We start from the raw sequence: 24,161 nt of genomic DNA on the forward strand, positions 1-24,161 counted from the left end.
GTTCTTTTTAGAAAATTTCAGTTCAGTTTTAGCTTTCTCAATTTTTACAATAACCGAAAGAATTCTCGCGCCCTCGTTGGTCGAGATCGTGCTTCAGCAACGCAAGTTTATTTTCAAGACAAGCTTTTTGTAAATCATTTATCTTATCATCACATATTTATGGCCAGTCGAGAAAAGTCTTTTTTAATTTAATGATTGCAAAGAGAGAAAGAAATTGAATCTTTGAACAATAGTATTTGAATGATAGCATAAATTTGGCCGTCAAGCGAAATCACAACATTTCATTAGCATTTGGTGAGTGCGTATCATAAAAGTCATGAAAGGATAGGGATTTTTGTACGTTTTATGAAATTAATGTGGTGAAAGTTTTAAAAAACTTCCAATAAACTGACAAAAAGGAGACGGAACATACTTCTCCCTCCTTTTAATTGTACAAGTTCGTCGACGGGTTTGAAAAAAATATCCTAAGATTCGTTGTGTTACACTTCTATAAAAGGACGTCCTCTTATTGCAAATTTTTAAAATATGTTTTGTTTTAGGTAGGGCCATTTGATCTACTTGTGCCCAGCTCACTTTTTCTGCGTTTTAGCTTCTGAATCGTTCAAATGTCAGTACGTAATTAACAAATATTATTGACAATTATTATTGTTAGAGTTAGCATTTCATGGGAAAAGAAAACTGACGATATACCAGAAAAAATCTCGATTTTCTCGAATAAGGAATCTCTGTGTAATGATGACGTTTTGCCGCAAGGGATCTTTGGGTAATGATGACGTAAAAGCAGAAAATGCCCGAAAGGAGTTATCGGTATTATGAGAGCTAGCTGTAGTGTCTCTGAAAATAATAATTAAGCAATGGGTTGATTCATGGATAATAATACTTTACAAACTTACATTTTCTGATTGAGCTTCGGCGTAAAATTCCTGCAACTGCTTTAGCTAAATTAGTTCGACCGGAAATACAATTCGAGTGAACGATGTTTCGTTTCTCGCAAGACAACAAGGAGTTGCTCTCTTTGTCTCTTCGCCTTGTGCATTTGCTTAAATCCAATTTTTTGGCTGCATTTTGGCCCATTTACAACAAATAGACTTTGAGTTTTCTTTCCGAACACAATTCGCTTCGCGAGAAACTGTTCGAGGCTGCGTTAACTTTAAAGCTTGCTGTACTGGCGCGTACGCAAAACATACGTAAAACCCTAAGGCGGGGCAGCTTTATAGTGAGAACTGTTACTAGTTTATATTATAAGTTGAAGTGCTACAAGTACAGCACACGGGAATCGTGTAGCTTTCGGCGTTTTAGAAGTCTTGTCCCGCGCAGTCCCGCGCTGCTTTAGCGCGCTTTTAGCGCGCAACTCTCGTTCCCAGCTTTTAGCGGTTAGATACAATATGGCGGACATCTTTGGCGGATAATTTGAGAATAGCAGTGTGCTGTTCAGAGGCTTCATGCCAATTGGTCCTGTTTGTTGTGGATTTCTAGAATAGTGGAGATCTATAGAAAGAGAAAAGATGGTAGAGATTGTTTGCAGGTAAGCTTTTTTCTAATAATAAATACACCAAATTGCAAATTATAAAGTAAGCTTAAGCTTATTCGATAGCTTTGTGACCTTTTTGGAAATAATCAACAATCTTAGTTTAGGAGTAAAGTAGAGCAATTAAGATTTTATGTAAGTTTTCCAATGTTTGCAGTATCTGCTGTTTTAGAACAAGCTTGCTGTAGCTGTAGCTGTTTTGCTTTAGCTTAACTTATATGTTTTGGATTACCCACACTCAGTACCTCCTGAATAGCACTCAAGCGTGAGTAACACACAATGCTAGCTAGAAGCAAGTTTAATGTGCTTAAACATGGAGCTTATAAAACTAGGGCAGGATATGGTTTTCTGCTGTCTTTCTTGTGCTCTTTTGTGACCAGCCTGCTAAAAGAACTGGTAAAAACAACGCCTCCAGCATGGTATTTTTGCTATTTTTCACTTTTCATACCAATAATATTCGGCTTCGGCTGATAACACTTACCTCGACCTTGATAATTCTGAATATCACATAAACCGAATCTAATAATTGTTTTATTATACATTGTTTTTCTGGAAAAGGAAGTAATGACAAACAATTTCAACCTGTTTCAAAACTTGTGCTAATTCCGGCTGGTCGTCCTACTAAATCATGGAATAGTTCCTTCCCAATTTTTGTTAGTCATTTTGTGTTTTACGAAACATTATTGTCAGCAATTTTTGAACTTTGGTCAGACTATTTCTCGGTTGAAGAAGTGAATCGACGAACTATCAATTTCCTTCGCTGCCAGATGCCTGACACATTGCTCTTGGAAATCATGCATTGCACGTGAAACCTACAGATTAGTGAATAATCTGCTAGCAGATTATTCACTAATCTGTAGGTTGCGCGGGGTTGCGCGGATTCCCAGAATTAGCTGTAGGCTCTTAGCCAATGAGAAGACAGCTAGTGACTACAATGTATAATACGAATAACACCCTCTCAATACAACAACAAAACTTTGCTCTTTCAAGTAAGTTCATTTAATGGGGACTATCATTAGCATGACTACGAGAAATCAAAGATCCAATAGACAAAACTAATGATCTAGATAATATTAAAAATCACTATACTAGTAGGCTGAAGCTATTAAAGGGGGGCTAATGAAACCGTAATAAAAAAGTGGTGAGTTATTAAATGCATGCACAAGGGTTCAATCTTAAAATGAGAAGAAAACATTTTCATCCTGGTGTTCTAGATTCATTTCACTTATGAACAAAAGTAGTATTGTTGCAACTTAAGCACTATTTTGACCCAAAAAATAATACATAGCTTAATCCCAGTGATAATGACAGTGCCCCTGTAAGCGGAATTGTAAATGGTGTATCTACTATTCAGTGCTTACAACCAGACCAAACAAATGAATAATCAACAGGTAATGAAATTATCATCATACGATCAATGTAGATGATCAATGTGTAATCAAAATTTTAAATAAATAATTATAAAGTAATTAGAAATAAATTATATTATAAATATAATATATTATATTTATATAATATTATTATAAATAAATGAATAATTATAAATTGCCATCTACAACTCATTGATCTCTTACATTAACATGGCCTTTTTCTTGTTTTAGTGATCAAAGGGTTAAGTAAACTTGGTTCATTCCATTTCCAACAACAGTAATGCACACTTTATTACTGAGTAGAAATTAGATGTAAATTACATACCTTATTGTTACTTATTTTCGCGAGAACTTAATTTCGGAAAATGGAAGGAAATTAAATATTGTTGGGCAAAAAAAAAATAAAAAAAAAAAAAAAATAAAATAAAAATTAAAAAAAAAAATATTTATACAAAATTAGCTAAATTTACTCAGGATAACTAAGATGCTAATTGGGCTGAGTAAATATTTTCCATAGCATTCAAACCACTTTAAAACCATGTCTATTAAAAATTATTTTAAAATGTCCTATTTTCAACAGCACCCTAGCCAAGGAATTCTATTGTGATGTCTTGGAGCAATTTTGAGGAGCTCAAGGTGATTTATTGGTGACATTTGCTGCTTAAGAAACTTTGTGGTTTCATTAAAACCCTGCAGAGTCAACTGAAGTAACCCAAAGAATTGAGTTAAGACAATGTTATAACAGAATGTGACTCAATGTGTACATGAACCTTTTCTTATAGAAATTTGCTAGAAAAAATGAAAATGTAAAGAAAAAAAGACCTGCATCTAGTGTAGGTAAGTGAGAGGAATGATGAATTTCTGACTAGTAACTGCTATTTCTTTTTTATCTTATTATGGTAAATACTAATGATTCAATTCACTGCCTGGGATACAAGTTAAATGTTGGGAACCCTAGGAACGGTGCATATCGGAGACAAAGTGCTTCACTTGATCATTACTGCCATTAATTTATAATGATAGCCTTGTCATTCTATAATTAATAAACAGGATGGCAAAACTACATCAGCAAGAAAAAGAAGGCAAACAAACAATGAATCACTTTCTTTTGTGGTAAGTGAGTACAGTAAGTCGATATAAAGTGACATGACGTGTATGTTGTGTTGTTCATATGTTTATAAACTGCAGTGCATACATGATGTTTTGGATAGCACAACTCTTCTTTTTGTCAAGCGATAATAATCAGTTTGCACATTTCTTTTCAGATCTTACATGTATATCGTATTCTGTATGGTTTGAATATAATTTGTACAGTAGACATAAGAAATTCAAATGCATGGTTTGAATGAGCTTCTTTATTATTTTAAATAATTAATATTAATTTTGTTATTAATTGTTGTTAATAATTATTATTAACAAAATTAAGCTTTATTATTAATTTACATGTATGTGGTAAAAGGAGCCACATGGACATGTTTAAACTCAGTGCGTGTTACATGTAAATGTAAACTGTTATAAATACAAATGTAACTATAGGTTATTAAATGGTTTTGAGTGCAATATTTAACTATGAGTATTTATTTATGTTTTTAAATTGCAAAAGAAAAAATCTTCTGATTATTTGTTAGTAATCCACTTAAAAATACAACACTAGACTGTTACAGCCTATGGGCAGTGATAGTTAAGAGCAAAGATCCACTGAGACCGAGCCAAAATAAAAATAAGTGGCACAAAAATTCAACATCAGAATTCTAGATATGCCGCCCACAAAAAGCCTATGGTAGGCCTATAAACGTGGTGGGATTTTTTTCTTCAAATATTTCTTCGACCGGTCAAAAACTTACAAAACCGTTATGAACCCCAGTGTCTTCTAAAACACACAAAATAAACATGAGTCATACCGTGTCGTAAACTTCGCACTGGCTCATTCGCATTAAATGAAACCCCGTTTCTGAGCCTAGAAATGTACTATTGAAGTGTTTATAAGTCATTTGAGTCCAATCTTTTCTCTCTAAGTTAATTTTGAAGGTCACGGCGAGCCGCTGAAAATCACTAAAATTCGGTTGCTCGAAATTCTTAATTTGGCGCTCTTTTTCGAGAGAGAATTTCTCTACCCGGTAAAACTCTAAATTACTTGAATTTCAGATATTTTGAAAGGGGAAATACCGTTCTAAAACCTAGTGTAAAAATTTATTTCGGGCTCTCTATAGGCGCTGAGTGCGAACGCTCTCAAAATACTTATAATTACAAAATTACTGTCACTGAAACGTAAACAATACCCACATTCTTCCGACCAGACAGTCCAAAACGTCTTCTTCTGAGTCTTTCCTCCGTTTTCTACTGGTATTTAGATGTAATCTACAGCAGAAGCTCCCTGTTAAGATCATCCTGAATGCCATATCTGCCAAATATCGAGTGTAAAGCGAATTTCGAATCCTATCGCCATCTTTGATTAGTCTTCAAGGCCTTCGAGCGTGCCGTCGAATCGACAACTTCAGTACATCTCCGTGTTGACATTCAACATTCGACCACTCTCAGATCTGTCAGTGATATTCCCATCTCTTGTTAAACAGCCGTCGAATAAATGTACCCTTCTTGTATCAACCCTTTGATATCTCGACCGAAATGCCGGACCGTTCAATTCTTCATGGTCGGAAACAAACGAGCCAAAATGTTGTTCTCCGATGACATGTTGACTAATTTGAAACTTGCGTGTCACGCAATCGCTTCCGCACTTGTCACTCGGTAGGTTTCGTTGACGATTTCCATAAATGAAAAAAAAAAACACACGATAATTTGAAAGATCAGGACGTCTAAATTAATTTTACTGTGTTTAAGAGGAAGTGGATGGAAAGGGTCGAAATGAATGAATTTTTCAAGTTCTCACGGCTCTTGGTTCTCACTATAGTTATCGCATTTTTGTTTCCGAAAAAGATCGTGATTGTTCTTTTAAAAGATAACCCAACCGAGCTGTTGACAAAAGAACAATCATGATCCTTGTCGGAAACAAAAATGTGAGAACTTAAGTGAGAACTTGAAAAATTCCGGCGGACTATTTCAAGTTGAAAATTCATTTCGATTCTTTCCATCTACTTCAACAAGTAGGGGGATTATAGCACGGTTTCGACGAAAAACAATCAAAATACTTCCCTTTTAACTCTGTGCCAAAATGAATTCACTTAAAAATCGTTTAAGTCTCAAAATAGACTTACGATTGTAAACTTATTTCAAGGCTACAGCGCTTAGCCTGCGAATACAGCCGCTTCGCATCCTAACTGGCGCTCTCGTGATTACGGACTACTCGTTTTGCACGTAGCAGCGGGAGCGATGAGAGGCGGCTGTTTTTCTAGCCTATGCAGCGCTTGGTTTATTTACTATCCGTAGAACCGTCTACAGCAGTTGTTTTACAATATGCAAACAACCAAATTATTGGTAAATCATTTCTGAACGGCAACGTCTTGTCCAAAATAATATTTTTATCGCAAGTGCTGAACCCACACCATCACCCCTCCCCCTCTCCGCTACACCTCACCGAAGGCACTCCACCCAAGGTCCAGATCCTTACTATCCTTGCTCTTCTATATACCCTTTTGAAGACAAAAAAAACTTCCTTTTCGCTACCTGACGAGATAAAAACGTGCATAAACCTTCAAAAAAAAAAAAAACGAGGATGTTGCGCCTTTCGACAGGGGTCCATTTGGCTTCAAATAAAACTGAAACAATTTAGAATATTTAGATAGATCGACTGCCCAGTGTTTGGTGGATTAAAAGAAAAGTAATATGAGGGATAATTCCTTACCCCTTTCGACATTTTAGCTGGTGGAATACCAACTTATTATTTTACCCGCGGCCTAGAAATGTGATTCCTTCAGTCTGCTTAGGAATTTCCTCCTCGCCCGCCCGCGCCTGCGTTCTAGACAACTCGAAAAAAAGAAAACAACAGAAAAAAAGAGACCATTTCGTTTTTGTCTTTTGTAACTTTTTCTGTCAAAAATGTTATATAATTGAGTAGGGATATGGACGGCGCCTCGGGCTCGAGGCCTCCGGTATAATTACTTTTCATGTACCCGTACGCGCTGGTCGTAAGAGATTTGAAAGGCACTTCCTTTTTTCTACATGGTCTTACAAAAAACGTTGGAGCCTAGTGGCCCGTCAAGCCGGAACTTCTTCCAGTTTCAATATATAGTAGAAGTATTTTACTGTGGGAAAAAAATTGGCTTGCCCAAAAACATAATGCAATTATCCCGGCCAGGGCTTGAATACGGACCGGTCGACCAAGAGTCTAGCGCACTTTGGAGATGTTGGCTAGTTCTCAACTGGACTGTGGCATGGATGACGTTTCCATGTGATGAGTGTAAAGTCTAGTTACAGCGCTGGTTACAGCAAATGTATGTAGCTTAGCATACGAAACGTCAAGTTTATAAAATGCGATTTTTCATAATGTTTATCACCGCAGTTTGTGTTATATTTTTAATGTATATCCTATTCAGGTTTCAAATGCGACGCTTATTCGCGGAGGGGGGTGGGGGTGGGTGGCAGCTTACTTAAGGACACCACTTATTAAACAAAGCAAAAGCCAACAACTTGCTGCTTGCACAGGTACCTGGAAAAAGAAAGAGAGGAAAAATTGGGCTTGGTGGGACGGTAAAGTTCATGGACGGCCTTCACAACAAAACTACGTACTGCAATAATACTGGACAGGGAACTTGATGATAGAATAATGGTTTAATATATTCACTTTAAGTGAGAAATATTGTCTGTTAATTTGATAGAAGGAAACTTGCAATGCTGTTTACAGTTCCATTGTAGTCAAAGGGAATTCTTCGAATAAGCACCGCATCGGGACTATACTATTCCGAGGAGGCGCGGCGCTTATTAACATTTTGTCCCAAATGCGGCGTTATTGGGGACGGCGCTTATTCGACTAAATACGACAGTTATTTTAACTGGAAGATATGTAGGACTATATGCCGTGAGACAGTTTTGCCAGGAGCCCATGGTTGTGCCACATTCATGTGATACCCCCCGGGAGGTACTAAGGGTGGTCGTAATGTGTAAGAGATTGCAGTTTGACATGAAATAAAAATTTCCTAAAAATTCCTGTTACGTATGTGTGTGTGTGCGGTTTTTTTTTTTTTATCAGATCCGGAAGAAAATAGGCAGTTCCCTTTAAATTGTATTGACCGAAATGATCTATATATTTTTTCGCAATGTCTTTGACCCAAACACGGGAGGCTCCGCCCCTAAGCGAAGATCCCTATTTTTCTGTATTTTTGTGACAGAATAAGGCCTAGTTCAGAGGCATCGTTCTGGATATCTCAATACAATAGTTAACAGGGCAAGGTCTTTGTTTGTTGTTTTACCTGTTCTGACAAAAGGACATATGATCTGGACCTCAGGCGAGTACCGCTCGGCGTCGTGTAGGCAAGGGTTAGTGGGTTAGCACTAGGGATTAGTGGTGATGGCGTAGGTCCAGCCATCTGATGAAAATATCATTTTGGCCAAGATTATGCTTCTTGCAAATAATGGTTTACCATATGTTGTTTCAACCTTTGGTTGTTTGAGTATAGTGAAACAATGAGCGCTTCATTAAACCTTTAGAAATACATAAGTCAGTTTACGATCCTAAGGGTCACAAAGGGATGTTGGCATATCGTTAACCAGGATATTTAGTTTAGACGTCCCGATTTTTCGAATAATCGGCTGTTTTTTTATAACTATTATTTATGGGAATCATGTAACAAAAAGTCCTACCGAGTGACCATTACGAAGGGGATTGCGTGACACCAAGTTTAGTCAACATGTAATCGGAGAACAGTTTGCCTGGTTCCAGTGCTTTGTTCCTGACCACGGACCGGCATTTCGGTCGAGAAATCAAAGGGTTGATACAAGAAGGGTATATCTATTTGACGCCTGTTTAACAAGAGATGGGAATAGCATGGCGGACCTAGGCCTGAGAGTGGTTGAATGTTGAATGTCAACACGGAGATGTACTGAAGTTGTCGATTCGACGGCACGCTCGAAGGCCTTGAAGACTAATCAAAGATGGCGATAGGATTCGAAATTCGCTTTACACTCGATATTTGGCAGATATGGCATTCAGGATGATCTTAACAGGGAGCTTCTGCTGTAGATTACATCTAAATACCAGTAGAAAACGGAGGAAAGACTCAGAAGAAGACGTTTTGGACTGTCTGGTCGGAAGAATGTGGGTATTGTTTACGTTTCAGTGACAGTTAATTTTGTAATTATAAGTATTTTGAGAGCGTTCGCACTCAGCGCGTATAGAGAGCCCGAAATAAATTTTTACACTAGGTTTTAGAACGGCATTTCCTCTTTCAAAATATCTGAAATTCAAGTAATTTAGAGTTTTACCGGGTAGAGAAATTCTCTCTCGAAAAAGAGCGCCAAATTAAGAATTTCGAGCAAACGAATTTTAGTGATTTTCAGCGGCTCGCCGTGACCTTCAAAATTAACTTAGAGAGAAAAGATTGGACTCAAATGACTTATAAACACTTCAATAGTACATTTCTAGGCTCAGAAACGGGGTTTCATTTAATGCGAATGAGCCAGTGCGAAGTTTACGACACGGTATGACTCATGTTTATTTTGTGTGTTTTAGAAGACACTGGGGTTCATAACGGTTTTGTAAGTTTTTGACCGGTCGAAGAAATGTTTGACTAAAAAAATCCCACCACGTTTATAGGCCTACCATAGGCTTTCTGTGGGCGGCATATCAAGAATTCTGATTTTGAATTTTTGTGCCACCTCCCGCTCGGTCTGAGTCGAAATTTTCTCTTAAGGTCTTTCCAAAAATCTTTTGAAAGTCTTCAAAAAAATTTTCAACAGTATTCCCAAACCTTTTAGTAACATTGGAAAATTAAAATCTTTGAAAATTTTCTGGTTGCTCTTTGACAAATTGATCTTCAGTAATACCTGTACTCATTTTTTAGCCAATTAGAATCAAGTATACATCCTTCAACACAACAATAGTGATAAATCAAAACAAGAGTGATATTTTGCTCACTTTTTATAACATTTAACAATTATTCGCCGAAGGCGAAGTGATTATTCAACAATAATCACTGAGCCTGAGGTGAATAATTGTTTTAGTATAATTTTTAGAGGTGATCATCAAGAACTTAAAAAAATAACGATAGCAAAAAAGAAAACAGCAAACACAAGTGTTCGCTTGAATACGGTGTAAACCAGTTTAAATCATCGATTGCAATCAGAATTTATTTAGTTAAAGCAATAAAACGGAACAAAACAAACACAATGAGAAAGATAGATGTCTGTTACCTTTGTATGATAATTGTGGATGACTTCTAAGCGAATGTGCGAATCCTCTTAAAAATGAGTAGCTCCGGTGAGAAGAGAACTAAATAATGTTTGCTCAATCGATCTGACTGAGTTTCTCATCGATCGCCAAAACCGCTGTGTTTACGATCATTTCTAATGCCTTGAGAACCATCTCTTGAAAATATTTTCGGTCCGAAAGTCTTGGAAGTTAATTTGAAAAATTCCCAATGTTTAAAATATCCAGGACTTGGACTGGTTTCTTTCAAATCAAAGAAATTTTCATTCAGCAAAAGTGGCCATGTTTACTTCCCTGGATGTAAAAGGTGGCGTGGCTAAGTAACCAAGCCTTCAAAGCTATAATCACCTCGCGCGGGGTGATTATAGCCTCATAAGCCGAGCTTCTTGACCAATCAGAATGCTTCAATTCTTATAATCACCTCTGAAATTATACTAAATGGCAAATACCCATTACCTGCATGAAGTTAATTATGAATTAACCTAACTTGTAATCAAGATAAAAAGTAATGCATTTGACTCTGTCTTTTTATATTATCAAGTCTAACACTGAGAGTACCAGTGAGATTGAAGGTTTTTCAACTGATGAGGAGAGAGACGAGGAGCGTCTGGAATGTAACTTGGATTCTACATACAGGTGAGAACGTGGAAAATTGGAAATTCCAAGTCAGAGGGGTGGGTGGGTATTCTCAGAAGCCAAATATTTTAATTTAACTACTGGTAAGTATGAAGTTAATTAAAAAATAATGGAATTTCCAAAGGGGTAGTGGTGTTACAACTAAAAAACCTTTCGTGGTGGGAGGAGGATACTTTTTGGAAAACACGATCAACATCTAAATTCACCCCAGGTGATACTTATAAGTCTATATTATATAAGAAATAATACAAATGCACACAGAAAGTCGCGATAGAGACACAGAACTATCTTGCATTAACTGTTGTTGTATAGGTCACAGTTCAGGAGCAAAAAAAATTTGCAGTAAGCAAGTGACTTTCCTTTTTTGTTTAATTAAGGAATTAAAAACATTCCCTCCATGTTTCAAGGAGGTTATAGAAAGAGACATGAAAATCTCTTAAACCACTTACCTTTACTCTTCACAAAGTATTCTTGTTCTCCCAAACCTGCACTTGTGTTTCTAATGTATTAGGAACACTGACAATATTTTCTATCCAAAATAATGATCATATTTTTGCATTTTTCTTTTGCAGGAATTTAAGTAAGCCTTGTGTTAAGAGAAAGTACTCCAGTAAAGTAAGCACAGCTGTTTAAGTCCAACAGATTTTTATTTTTATTACTGAAACAGCAGAGTAGTGTACTTTCTGTAATACAGTAGTTATTGAATCATATATTGTATATATCAGCCTTAAACCAGATGTCTCACTACAATTATAAGATAACGCAAGTTTTATTGAACAATCATTCAATACAGAAGTTGTCAGCTACTTTTATTAAGTATACATTAATTTTTTTGACAAATTTCCTGAAAATTATTCAACACCTCCTTGGAATTTCTAGTTTATTTTTAGTTGTTTGACACAATGAATAATAAAAATCCAACTGGTTTGAAAAATTTTAAACCAAAGATAATTTTAAACTACAACATATACACAATCTGATTACCAGTAAACAGAGTCATGCTGTGTTTTGTTAAACAAGTTAAACACAAATGACAAGTAAACTGTACTGAAATACTGAATTCTAAACAGGCTAATGCAATATATTTTTTAGCTGAAACCAATGCTACATGTATTTGACTTGCTTTTTTTGTTGTGATATCATGGTGTGTTTGTACTTGTTTCTTACCAGTGGTTTTTGTTTTCTACTGAGTGGATAAGTGGCTTTTTTTTTTCTTTTTTCATTGTAGTGGCGAACCCTTTCAGACAAAAAGAGTTTTACCTCAGACGATGGAAGCTTCAGTCATGCTGACACCACACATAGAGAAAAGGACCTACAGGGAGGTGAAAGCTGTGATTTAATGCCTGATGGAGCTTATGAGCTGCTGCCATGTTCTGAAGCACCCAAGGAAGATGATATAGTGTGGGGTGCAAGTGATGATGAAGGTGCATCTGAAACAAATGAAATTTCATATTAGGGGTGTCGAATGGTAAATGCAAGACTTTGCGAGACGGCGAGACTGATATATTTTCTGCGAGCCTGAGACCTTTTTAGCCTTGCAAAAGAAATCGAGACTTCGAGAAGGCGTCAAAGAAAAATTCGAGACGACGAGACCCCGGAAATTTAGCTAAAAGTTTGCGAGACACGCATTTTTTGAAGGACCATTCACCACCCCTCATATTATTGGTTAAAAAATTTTAATTTGTTAAAAAATGAAAGACAAAATCAAAGTTAGTTACAATGAGTAGATCTTAAAGGGTTTTTTGGACAGATTATACACTGTTGACCTGTTTTTTTGTTGTAAAGATAATTTTAACTTATTATTTACAGTACCAATAAATGGGCATTCATTTGATACCATAAAATAATCTAACATTAAGTGACATACATGTAGATAACCACTCAAGCTACCTTAATGTGAACTGAACTCTGACAAGCAACAGGAAATGTTGGTGAACATTTTTTCCTCACTGTGTAATACTTCAATTTTCAGAATTGCCTAGCAGTGTTACCTGTGATGGAGCAAAGAGTGATGACACTGACTCAGATTCAGAGTTTCCTTCAAAGCATCCAACACAAAAGTTACCTCAAGGAAAAGCATTGACAGAAACGATATCAAACAGCTTCCAGCCTTCAGAAAATACTGTATCTGTAAGTACAAGTTTTTTTTTCTAAAAATTAATACAGTATCTATTTCTAACACATTTTCACGCCATTATAATCTTCAATCAATCTTGAGAGGGCCCCTCCTTCAGTTAAGAAGTAATAACTTCAGCGTTTTCCAATAAACCAGCTAATAAGAAGCCAAAAATATGATAATCCAAAATGGCTGCATTCATGCCAATTTAGGAAGAAAAAATGTACATAATATGCATAAGGTAGTCAATCAATATGAAAACATGCATGTTTTATCATAACTGGGTGGACCTAAGTATGCTGCACAGGTATTGTTCTTCATTGCTTCAAAAAGTGTACATGGATTAAAGTGCTAAAAAAATCTGCTTACTTGAGTTCATGCCTGGGGAGGCCTGCTGAAGCTCCACTATGAAAGAATTCATATTATCCTTGAATACCCAGGGGCAGTGAGTGAGGGCAAGGGAAAGTTGAAACTGCAGGAAAAAAATTGTTGAAGAAAATTAAAGTTGAAGTGAAGGCAAGGAGCCTGTGGGGGAAAAGATTCTAAATGTCACCTCATGATTGACAGAAAAATTCCTTGGTATTACCTATTAAATTATTATTCTGTCTAATCGGTGAACAGTTACTTTAGAGTCACTTTCATGTGTTGTTATATGGTGGTTGATGAATCGGCCATACTTTCATTTTAATTTACATCAGCACGCAAAAAAGGCTGGAAATCATTTCCGATGCCAGAAAGAAAGAAATTTCAAGATCCACCGGGGAAATTTTTTGTTAAGACCTATTAGCCGTATAGTGAATAGTGGCTTATTTACCTGTGCAATGCTTTGGCAGCTGTTGGGCATACTTGTGTGTTTTGTGCACCAAAAAAAAATGCACAAAGTGCAGGAACGTTCCAGTTGACCGAACAAAGAAATCTGAGTGAGAAAAAAAGTGTTATTGGTGATTGTTGTTGGCTTGAAATTTTTAATTTTCTGAGCTTTTTATTTTGGGTTAAAAGTATCTGCATGCATTTTTTTAGGATGATGTTAAGTATACGTAAGAATTCATATCTGAACTGCAGAAAGATGTAAAATAAAGAGCTTCTTTCTTTGCAGTTTCTTGAATTGCAATTTCACTGCGAGGATCATTTCTTTACTTTACATCTATCTAATGTTGTTTAGAAGGTTACTCATGATTGAATTACTGTAAATAAATTCATTTGTGTGCATCACTGACCCTTTTTTGTTGTTTTTTAAGGGAGAGGTGATAAGTGACTTTCAATCAGACCAAGAGAGTTCACAGGTTTGTTTACGTTGGGAATAGATAAATGTTTGTAGTTTTAAAGCAGTTTAATGCTCTTTCTCTACAATAATATTAAGTAGCCAGTTCCAAAATTCTAGTCGCCATGGTGACTAAAATTAATGGTTGCAACTTGGAATGTGAGCACGATTGTCAGAGTACATTTGATATGATTGGTGATTCATATTCCTTTAATTGCTCTCATCATTCCCCCAATACAAGAGAAACAGGCTTCTTCTTAGTATAATTTCCATTAACCATGCAACTGCCCAGGACAAGCAAAATTTAAGAGCTGCTTGTCAAAAGGGCCAAGCGGGAATTCAAGTTTTTTGTTTCAAGCCCTGCTTGGACTACCAAGATAAAATAAGCATCCCAGGCATTAAATCAAATAATTGTGGTAAGCATTGTTAGACAATAAAACTTGTGAGAAATTTAGAAACTTTTTTAATTTACACCCTGTACATGTATCACATTGTACATTTTTATTATACATGCATTTATTTGTCATTAATTTTATCCAAAATAATGATGTTATGAAGTTGCATGTATGTATGTATGCTAAAATTCCTGTCACAACATGATAGAAAATGTCCTAAACAGTAATTATTATAGCAGGGGTGACGCAGTGCTGAGAGCGTTTGCCTCCCATCGGGGGGGCCCGGGTGGTAGCGGGGGGGCGGGGGGGGGGGGGGGCGGGGGCGGGGGGGGGGGGGGGGGGGGGGGGGGGGGGGGGGGGGGGGGTTAGGGGTGACGAGTGCTGAGAGCGGTTTGCCTCCCATCAGTGAGGCCCGGGTTCGGGATCGCATCCAGGTGCCATATGTGGGTTAAGTTTGTTGTCAGTTCTCATCCTTGCCTGGAAGGTTTTCTCAGTTTTCCTTCCTCCTGAAAATCAACATTCTAAATTTCAGTTTCATCTGGATAGAGGACCTGCATGAAAACCAGCTAGGGCTGAAGTGGCTTACTCTCTAAATATAGTAATTTATTTTTTTAACTTATCTGTATGGATGGGAGGTATATTAAACAAGAGAATCATTAGCGGGAACTGAGCTTCCTCCAATGACATCAAACATATTTTGAAGTAAATCCTATTTCGCAGGAGTCCCTCTCTGCTGATATATCTACCCCTACCCCTACTCCAGTTAGTCCTGTGGTTGTTGGAACTCCCAAGACAGCAAGTGAATGGCTAAAACAAGTACAACAGAAATCACCTCAGAGGAGTGAAGAAGAACAGTCTCCTGAGGGGAGGGGTGTCAGCATGAACTGTGATTCTGCCAAAAAGAAAAGAAAGTTCATTAGGTAATGTGACGTACATCAAAATATTCTAGAATATTAATCAGATATGATCTTATCTCTCAGCTGTATGCACTATTGTGATGGCCACATATCCAACAAGAGCTGCATAATAAAAAACAACCATGAAATATGGGTAAATCTTAATATGCTATCAAATATCTGTCAGGTATGGGATAATGGTTGATAATTGATGGGAGTTAATAAGAAAGCCAATCAAAACTCTAGAATTACGTTATCTAATGTTCCAGTTTTTAATAATACTTGTTATCTTGCTGTGTATGACTTTGTTTCTAAGGTCTGGCCTAGCAGAGCAACTGCAGCATGTCATTTCAAGAAAAAAGTCAGAGAAAGCATTTTGGACTCACAGAGTAATAGACACAGAAAAGAAACCAGCAGGCAAGTATTGATTATTGGGTGTGTGGAGTAAGTAACATTGCAAATCTGTTCTTTAGGACATTCATCATGTACAAGAGTAACCTCAGAGATATTACAAGCGACAAAGCTTTTACACTCTTTCTTTCAAAACAGTGCATGAAAAAACCAGCCGTTGCTGTGAATTTGAGTTCATATTATGTTACACATATCCCAGGTATCCAAGTTTTTCATAATGAACACTTATTTTACAGGGTTCCATATTTTCACAACCCCAGTTATATCCTGATGTACTTTGATGATCATTACAATATTTGTATCAGCATGTAGGCTAGTATATTTAAATTCCTGGTACATGTAGCTGTTGATTCTGGCTAAGAAATGACAAAAGGAAGGTTTCTTCTTTAGCTTTATACTTTCCTTTGAGTTATGAACCCTCTTTCGCCAGAATTTCCAGTGACTTTCCTTGGGGTAGGTGGATATTACCTGGAACTACACAATCTTATATTTAGCCCAGACATTTTTTTTCTTGAACAACAGAATGAGTGTTTTCAACCTATCTTGTAGGTACTTCCTTGCAGATGAATGGATCTCTAGTTGTACAGATCCTATCTGACCAGCTGCAGAGCTCTCTTCATCTCACTCAATGTGTGCTGTTCAGTGATGACATAAATGCTAACACACACAAGCTTGTGTTTGTGTTGTTCAGTTGTGATACTTGGAACCAATTGGCAATGCAAGTTGGAGCTGTAGTGAATATTCATCCTCCGTGGTATGTGTTTCTTTCCAGTGTAGTGTAATACAGTGTATTATGGTCACACATCCATTAAGGAATATACTTAAAAATATTGTTGAAACGTTTGATTTGTCTGGAAATGTATGTTACTTATTGCAGTCTCACAGAGCTAAGACTGTTTGTAATCCATGTTCTTCATCATGGATTATCTAGTTTAACTATCAAGACCAAAGAGGTACTGCTTTCAGAAAGACCTTCAACTCATTTGCATAGGTCTTGCTGGGTGGTGCTTTAATACTGCTTTACTTTGTCATTAAACCTTCACCATTATGTATTGTATCGAGTTGTAAATCAAATCCAGTAACCTTTCCTACGTGTACAGTATGATTTATTTGTTCCTTGTTGATTGACAGGCAGAAACTGGATATAACAGGTTGTCCATGGCCTGTTCTGTTGTGTACCTACTACTGTGAGAAACATCAGTCACTTGAAGTGCAACTACCATCAGTCAAAGGTTACAATGCTGTTATTATAATGTGTTATAATGTGAAACACCACAGTATATGATATCTAAGCTACGGTGTAAGTGTAAGTACTCTTAATTGTCATAAGCAGTTTCATGGTTTAATACTGCGTGAGACTTCAGCTGAGAACATTTAGAAAGTGACTCAAACTCTGCACACTACAAGTAACACAAACAAAATTGCAAAGTTATACCCAAACATAATACGTTCAGCTTAAGAATTAATCCGGCCTACTGACAGAAAGCTTACTACAACCCTGACCGAGGAGTTAAATTTTGGAGCAACGAAAACAAATCCCTCTAGTGGCAGGAACGAGGATTTGAACCTGGGACCTCTGGTCCAGCGCCCTAAGCACAAGGCCACAGTGCCACTCTAACAGCTGTAGATGTACAGGACAGTTGTAAACAGCTGTAATACATACATTGTAAATCATCCTTTTCTTTCAATCTAGGTGGGTTATGTATTCCACTCATGCGTACATCACCTTCATCATCAAGTCTAGTGCAATCACCTCGAAAGGTAACTCCCATGAATGGCGATAGCTACCGTGATTGCAAATTGCGCTATTTTTTTTGTTTCTAAATATAAAGATAATGTACAAAGCTACATCTGTATGACAGTGTCATTCGTCGTAACATTTTTCCCTTTAGGGATTTAAACCTTCAAAGTTACTCTTTGGCAATGCTGAAGACGCAAGTCTCGAACAAAAGAACATGGCTTCAACGTCATTGACTACAGTACAGCCAGCAAGGGCAGCTAACCGCAAACCTGAGACATCCATACTGAATGCAATAGAGTCATGTGGAGGCTATAGTGGCGCACTGGTCACTTTCCAGTGTTTGGTTCAGCGAGTGTACTGTAAGAAAGTTAAACTCGCTAGGGAGAACAGGAAGAATTACAGGTACAAAATACCGCAGAAACATGAGAAATAACATACTGAACCATAAACACCTCCACGTTGAAGAATGTAGAGTTAGAGTTATTAGTCCAGGCCTTTGTTCCTATGTAGATACACTTCAGTACCCCGGTCCCTTGGCATTCGTTATGCCAGAGTTCCACTGCAATTACCGCGTCGTTAACTGAACGTTTCAATGGCTAATGTAGTATGGTTTGGTGACTTGTATCTCAGACGCTCTTTGTTAAATCAAGATCTAAAGTCAATGGCCAAATCAGTGGATGAGGATGAGAATGAAGAAATAAGGTAAGTGAACTGCTGTGATAAAAAATTCTTAGTTAATTCTAAATTATATATTATGAGTGATTACTGTTCGTTCTGTTATTATCTATGGCGTTATTAGGTGGACGCTCTTAGTTCAGGACACTCATGGCATGTGCGCTGAAATTCAGGTTCCTCCAGAGTTTCAAGAGTCACGTGACTGGTCAGTTGGGGTTTGTTAGTTTTCATCGTGGAGAATGCAGATTTGAGTAGGAATTTTATCTTATTACAGGAATTTTCAGTTTACAAACATACAACGAGTGCATAACTCATTTAGGCTTTACCTTGACAAAAACATTATTCCTTAGCTGAAAATATTGAATAGCTACCGTAAGTGACATAAACAGCAGCTCTAAAATATAAAGATTGTTAAAATATCGGTCTAAAATAAATCTGCAGTATTGTTAATTTATTCACCAGTCATATGTATCACCACCCAATTTGCTGCCATATTCTGACAACTGGCCATTAAAAGAACTAATACTTTGATCTTGAGATTGAAATGGTTAACAAGGGCAAACAGTAACTTCTAAATTATATATCACTCTATCGCTAGAGTTATTTCAGTGACTCTCCTGTTATTTGCTCTGTAGGCATTCCTGTATAGAAAAAGGTGAAGGAAAAGTTTATACATTTTCACACATGAGAGTTGTTCAGAGGACTAACAGAATTAGGTACATCATTTATACAATGGCATTCTCATTAATAATCATTGATAATTAATCACTAGTTAGCTCAAGACAGTAAATGGGTATAGTCTTGCTAGTGAAAGATATGTCTGATGTCAGCTGTTGCTGCCAGCCAGTTTGCTTTCAAGCTAGTTTTCTTCGTTTCGTGTGCTCTGCTATAGTCTAAAACAAAACAAAATGATGATAAAATTTCAAACGAAAAGAAAATAAATTACGTTAGTTATGTAAACCACAACGTTACCACTTTGCAGATCAGCTGGATTATTCACCCTTATACAGTCACTGTGGCCTCTAAATGATGATAATACAGTCAGCAGTGGAAGCAGTCAGATTGCTACTCAGGAGGTAAAACCAAGCAAATGACACACCGTAACACCTCTCAGGAACGTCCTTTAACTTACTTGCACTTTTTCAACTTCTTTATATTTATGTTTGTCAACAAATTGTGTGCAAATTAAGATCATATTTCACTAGTAAATGTACAGATTGTTTTACAAAATTCACAGATTGATGGCATGAAAAAAGGAAACTAAAGTTTTATTCAATTGTTACTCTTATACACAGTATGTCGTACTTGCCTAGTGGTTTTAAACCAATCTCGTGTCAGTAATCTCAGCAGTTTGTGTTATTCATCAAACCACTGATTGTCGTATGTTTTTCTTTTGTCTTTTAAATGTTTTCTTTTTTAAAGAGTGGAAGTCAAGCTACTAACACCTCCTCTCCTCCCAACTTCTGTTATGTACTAACTCTTCAAGAGTCAAGTCGTGTATCACTTTGTCAGGATCTGGACGTTTGCAGTGAAGGTAAGAAAGCCCAAGCTTGGTAGCCCTAGCCATGGAGTCCATGGCTTCTTGACATACCAACCAATTTGTTTTAGAGTGAGAGACTGACGATGCATTTTGACTAATATTAAAAGGAAGCAGCAAAAATGTACATAAATATTAACAGCTCAAAATAAAGAAATTGTCACTTTCCTTTACAGAGAATTGTATACAGCTGTTTTGGAAAGTTTGGCTTTTGAAGCGTAAAAGTGCACGTGACAATACCGAAAGTTATTATCGGTAGTGGTAGTTCATTGTTGCTTGTACGAAGTAAATTCAGCGAGATGGCGCACAGGATCCAGAAAGCGTCAACGTGTGTTGTTTTGCACATCAGGGAAAAGAATTCGACATATTATACATGATGGATTTGCATTTATTTTGTTTTAGAAAATTCTTCTAAAATTTGTTTCGGCTAATACTATCTTGCCCCTACAGGTTCAAAATAAAAAAAAAGAGAAGATTGAAAATATTTTTCATGTTATATTAAACTTGGTATGCTGTTGCTATCGTTGCTAAGTAACTTATTTCTTGCAGGTCGGTTTCTGTACAAACCGTACGCATTCAAAGCATTATGGGATGTTCTTCATGACAAGCACGTTAAAGCTCAGCGTATCAGCACACTTGGCAAGTTGTTGTATTGCCGCTCTACTGGGTCATCATCTTTGGATTCTTCTTTTGAGCTGTTTGTTACTGATTCATCACTACACAATGCGCCACTACACAATGCGCCTAACTCTGACGGAAGGCCTGATAAGTTACTGCGCTATGTTAAAGTTGTTGGAAGGAGTTGCCATGTGTTGCCTCCAGAACTAAGAGAGAGGCAAACAAACTACCGAATGATCCTATCCGCAAAACACTTGCTCTTGAAAGTTCAAGGTGTGTTAAGAGTTGAGTTTGTTTAGTTATTTATGCGTGAACCGCATTGCAGTTAAGTAATCTCAGTGAATCTCTAGTGTGAATTTCCTTGTAAATCACCAACACTAATTAGAAGCCACTTGTCAGTCAACGCTTAATGTCTTGCGTTGCTTGCCTAGCAGGTTCTTTTGAACTACACTTAAACTAAACATAAATCTACTGGCGTCATATCCAGAAGAGGACAGCCGTTATTATCGCAAGGTTTTCAGCGTCACGGTATCGTATCAGCAGGCATCTTGTGCAGTGAGGGTAGCGAACTTCCCATTGGACAACAACAGAGAAACTTTTCATAAGAAGTTGTTATAGAAGTATATTCAAATTTCACACTGATGAAACGCCACACCTTCTGCAATGTTTCTTTTTTAGCATCTCATGAGCTTGTTGCTGACGCTTACTCTGTTATAAGAAGAGCTGTTCCACAGTCCGCTACTGTTGATCCTAGTCCGGTAAGTCCTGAACTGCACATTATTAGAATTAATGATTTTACGCTGTAGCTTTCTGTTCTTAGTGAAACGTGAATTTTACATAAGAACTAGAAAAACTATAAATCAATGAGGTTTTCGCATTATTTTTTAACGAAACGATACTTTTGCTTATCGGTATAAAAGTTTGTTTTAAATGGTTGTATTTTTTCCGCTAGTTTCACGACGAACATGTAGAGCAAGACGTCCTTGACAAACTCACAAGTTTAAAGCCAGTCTGTCTTCCTTCACTAACACTTCATTCCAGTCTTGGTTACATTTACCTTATTGAAGGTAAGCCTTATTCATTTGATACCTACCTACCTACCTACCTACCTACATTCCTACCTACCTACCTACCTGCCTACTGCCTGCCTGCCTGCCTGCCTGCCTGCCTGCCTGCCTGCCCTGCCTGCCTGCCCCTCCTACCTACCTACCTGCCTGCCCTACCTACCTACCTACCCGCCTGCCCCTACATACCTACCTGCCTGTCTGCCTGCCTGCCTGCCCCTACCTACCTACCTACCTCCCTCCCCTCCCTCCCTCCCTCCCTCCCTCCCCCTACCTACCTACCCTGCCTGCCTGCCTGCCTGCCTGCCTGCCTGCCTGCCTGCCTGCCTGCCTACAGCCCGACTATTTAACAATTAGATGGCAAGCTCGAGGTTTCTATCGGCTGATAGTTGGCGAGGAGCGAAGCCCCGAGTCAACTATCAAAGTCGATAGAAACCGAGAGCGAGCCGTCTTATTGTTTTAGCATAACCCACTGACCGATCTATTAAACTCAGAATATTTACTAGGCCATTTACTAGGTTGATATATGACATGCGTCCTACAAACTTTAAGATTTCGACATTGCTGATCCTAGCAGTATGCAGGACGCATGTCATATATCAACCTAGTAAATGGCCCAGCTCAAAACGAGTCTCTCGTAGCTCAATTGGTTAGAGCGTCCAACCGGTATCTGGGAGTTCATGGGTTCGATTCCCGTCGGGGACTCAGATTTTTTCTTTGTCCCATGCTCGTGTCATGTTGAACACTTCATCTTCAAGTTATCGTTTATTGCAGGTGTTGTGATTGGAGTGGATGAAGAAACAGCTTGTTGTTGGTTGGTGTGTGACACGTGTGGGAATCGTGACATCACACACGGAGCAAAGTAAGCAATGTAAAACTAACCTGACCTTTAAGGAAGAAAGTTGTATGCTTCATTTCTCGTGTGGTTTTTAGTTCGCAGTTTTTCTGTTCATCTTGTAATCGTGCTGTGGAATCGCCGCAAACCAGAACTCACCTGGCCGTGTTTGTTAAAGTCAAGAGTTTTCCAGCAGATGCCCACATCAAAGTCACGGTGAGCCCAAGCAACTGTGCACTTACTCTGTTCTATCTATGTCGCCCTTTACTTTAAATAAAGGATAAGGTTTTCTACGGGAGCTACCAAGACTTGGTACCCCCTTGTAGCATAAGGAATGTAATCCAAAACAAATATTAAAGCAATTTACGGTGTAAATTATCTTCGTTCACTTGATTCTTCTTATTAATTTTGGTCATCGAGTGAAACTCTTTGGAAAAAAAGAACTAAAAACTTATTATTCGGTCTCAATTAAGCAGTGATACATACAAACAACAAACAAACACTGTACTCTTTAATTAATCAATATTCAAATTAAGGAGACACCAAGCTTGTTTTTATGCGGTTTGCAGCTTCAGCAAAGTACAATCAACAAACTGTTGCCGGTGTGTTATCAAGACAATGATCAGGTGAGTACTCTTAGCTTGTTATTTCTGTTTAGTACTCAAGATACCCTGCTGCACATCTGCATGTTAGGTAAAGGCAATTAAAAGCTATTTAAGATTTTTTAATATACTTAGTTCCAAATACGTTTTAGGCCGCCGCGCCCCTAAGGCGATGCAACGTGGTAGCGTTTTCTATCTTAAAAATCTACGCATGATCATTTTTAGTGTTAAAAAAAAGTTGATCTGAGTTTTTTTATGCATCTGTCATTTTGCTGTTGATCTGAAGATATGTTTATTTGAATATCGCTAACGCTCCAACCTTACTGTGAGTTTTTCTTGTCCTCTTTTTTCTTTCCCTCCTGCTAAATCGAAGATGACGTTATTAACTGCGCTATTTTCCTGCTCTCCACAGGGATATGATATAGAAGCAGTGTTAGGTAAACAGCTTGGATCTATGAGCTGTTATGTCACAGAGCACTTTACACAGCAGCATGGCAGTTTGATCACCTACATCTTTTATCTGGAAGAGATTCAGATCCACTAAAGGAAACTTAGCTGTATTATTTGGGAGATATTCAGAAATGCAAAAAAAACTATCGCAGCAATGCTCAAAAAGTACAAAGAGTAAGTCTTACAACTTCTTTGTAAATTTTGGAAGAGAGATATCTGCATGATTTCGTGGTATTCAGATTGTCAAAGTTGTTATTTCTGAACATTCCTGTGCTTGTATTTCACTGTCACACCCATGGAGGACTTGGAGGAAACGTAGTACTAACAGTGGAGTTGTCTGGATAAAGTTATCTACTGTTTTGTCAATGAACAAGGCGTTCTTTTTTGTACAATGAATATCTTCAATTCTATAGTATTAAAGATATCAAAGCTTCAGTTTCAAGTTTACTCAATAAAGATTTTATATTGTTACTCTTTCGTTGTAGAGGTTTGCTTTCCAGTTCAGTGGCAAGGATTTCAATACCTACGTTTTTGTACTGCATAGACAATTTACTGGGTGTCACTGGAAAAAGGGAAAAAGAACATTTGTAAGGGAAGTAATCGGGAAGCAAAGAGTTTGTATCACACTGTCAGTCAGAAAACTTGTGAGCGCGCGCGCGTTAACTTGGTGTCTGACGTCAAGGTAATTCATAAGCACGTCATAATTAT

At 37.5% G+C, this 24,161-nt stretch overlaps 1 protein-coding gene and 1 long non-coding RNA gene across 2 annotated transcripts in view; one reads left to right on the forward strand and one right to left on the reverse strand.

Annotated features, from left to right (window-relative positions):
- LOC144650107 (uncharacterized) overlaps positions 1–24,161 on the reverse strand; it is a 150,855-nt gene that overhangs the window by 98,359 nt on the left and 28,335 nt on the right. The window lies entirely within an intron of this gene.
- Positions 1,376–23,924, forward strand: LOC144650112 (DNA repair-scaffolding protein-like). Its single transcript, XM_078509772.1, has 27 exons — positions 1,376–1,525; positions 3,479–3,534; positions 3,681–3,731; positions 3,949–4,011; positions 10,758–10,852; positions 11,425–11,467; positions 12,081–12,276; positions 12,825–12,982; positions 14,207–14,251; positions 15,345–15,544; positions 15,837–15,937; positions 16,481–16,685; positions 17,063–17,163; positions 17,625–17,692; positions 17,824–18,074; positions 18,303–18,374; positions 18,472–18,552; positions 18,983–19,063; positions 19,330–19,423; positions 19,770–19,881; positions 20,434–20,775; positions 21,181–21,260; positions 21,455–21,569; positions 22,341–22,428; positions 22,500–22,617; positions 22,971–23,027; positions 23,416–23,924. The coding sequence occupies exons 2-27, from the start codon at positions 3,505–3,507 to the stop codon at positions 23,545–23,547; spliced, it is 2,979 nt and encodes a 992-aa protein (XP_078365898.1). The 5' UTR covers positions 1,376–1,525; positions 3,479–3,504; the 3' UTR covers positions 23,548–23,924.

The sequence above is a fragment of the Oculina patagonica genome, chromosome 4 (genome assembly GCF_052425735.1).
Source record: "Oculina patagonica isolate OP01 chromosome 4, crgOcupat, whole genome shotgun sequence".
NCBI lineage: Eukaryota > Metazoa > Cnidaria > Anthozoa > Scleractinia > Oculinidae > Oculina > Oculina patagonica.

What these genes read in the sequence shown, in the direction of transcription:
- LOC144650112 (XM_078509772.1), top strand. Translation starts at nt 3,505, where the DNA reads ATGTCTTGGAGCAATTTTGAGGAGCTCAAG. An exon ending in CACAGAAAAGAAACCAGCAG is followed by an intron (nt 15,938 to 16,480) that starts GCAAGTATTGAT and finishes CCTATCTTGTAG; the next exon opens with GTACTTCCTTGCAGATGAAT. An exon ending in GTTATCAAGACAATGATCAG is followed by an intron (nt 23,028 to 23,415) that starts GTGAGTACTCTT and finishes TGCTCTCCACAG; the next exon opens with GGATATGATATAGAAGCAGT.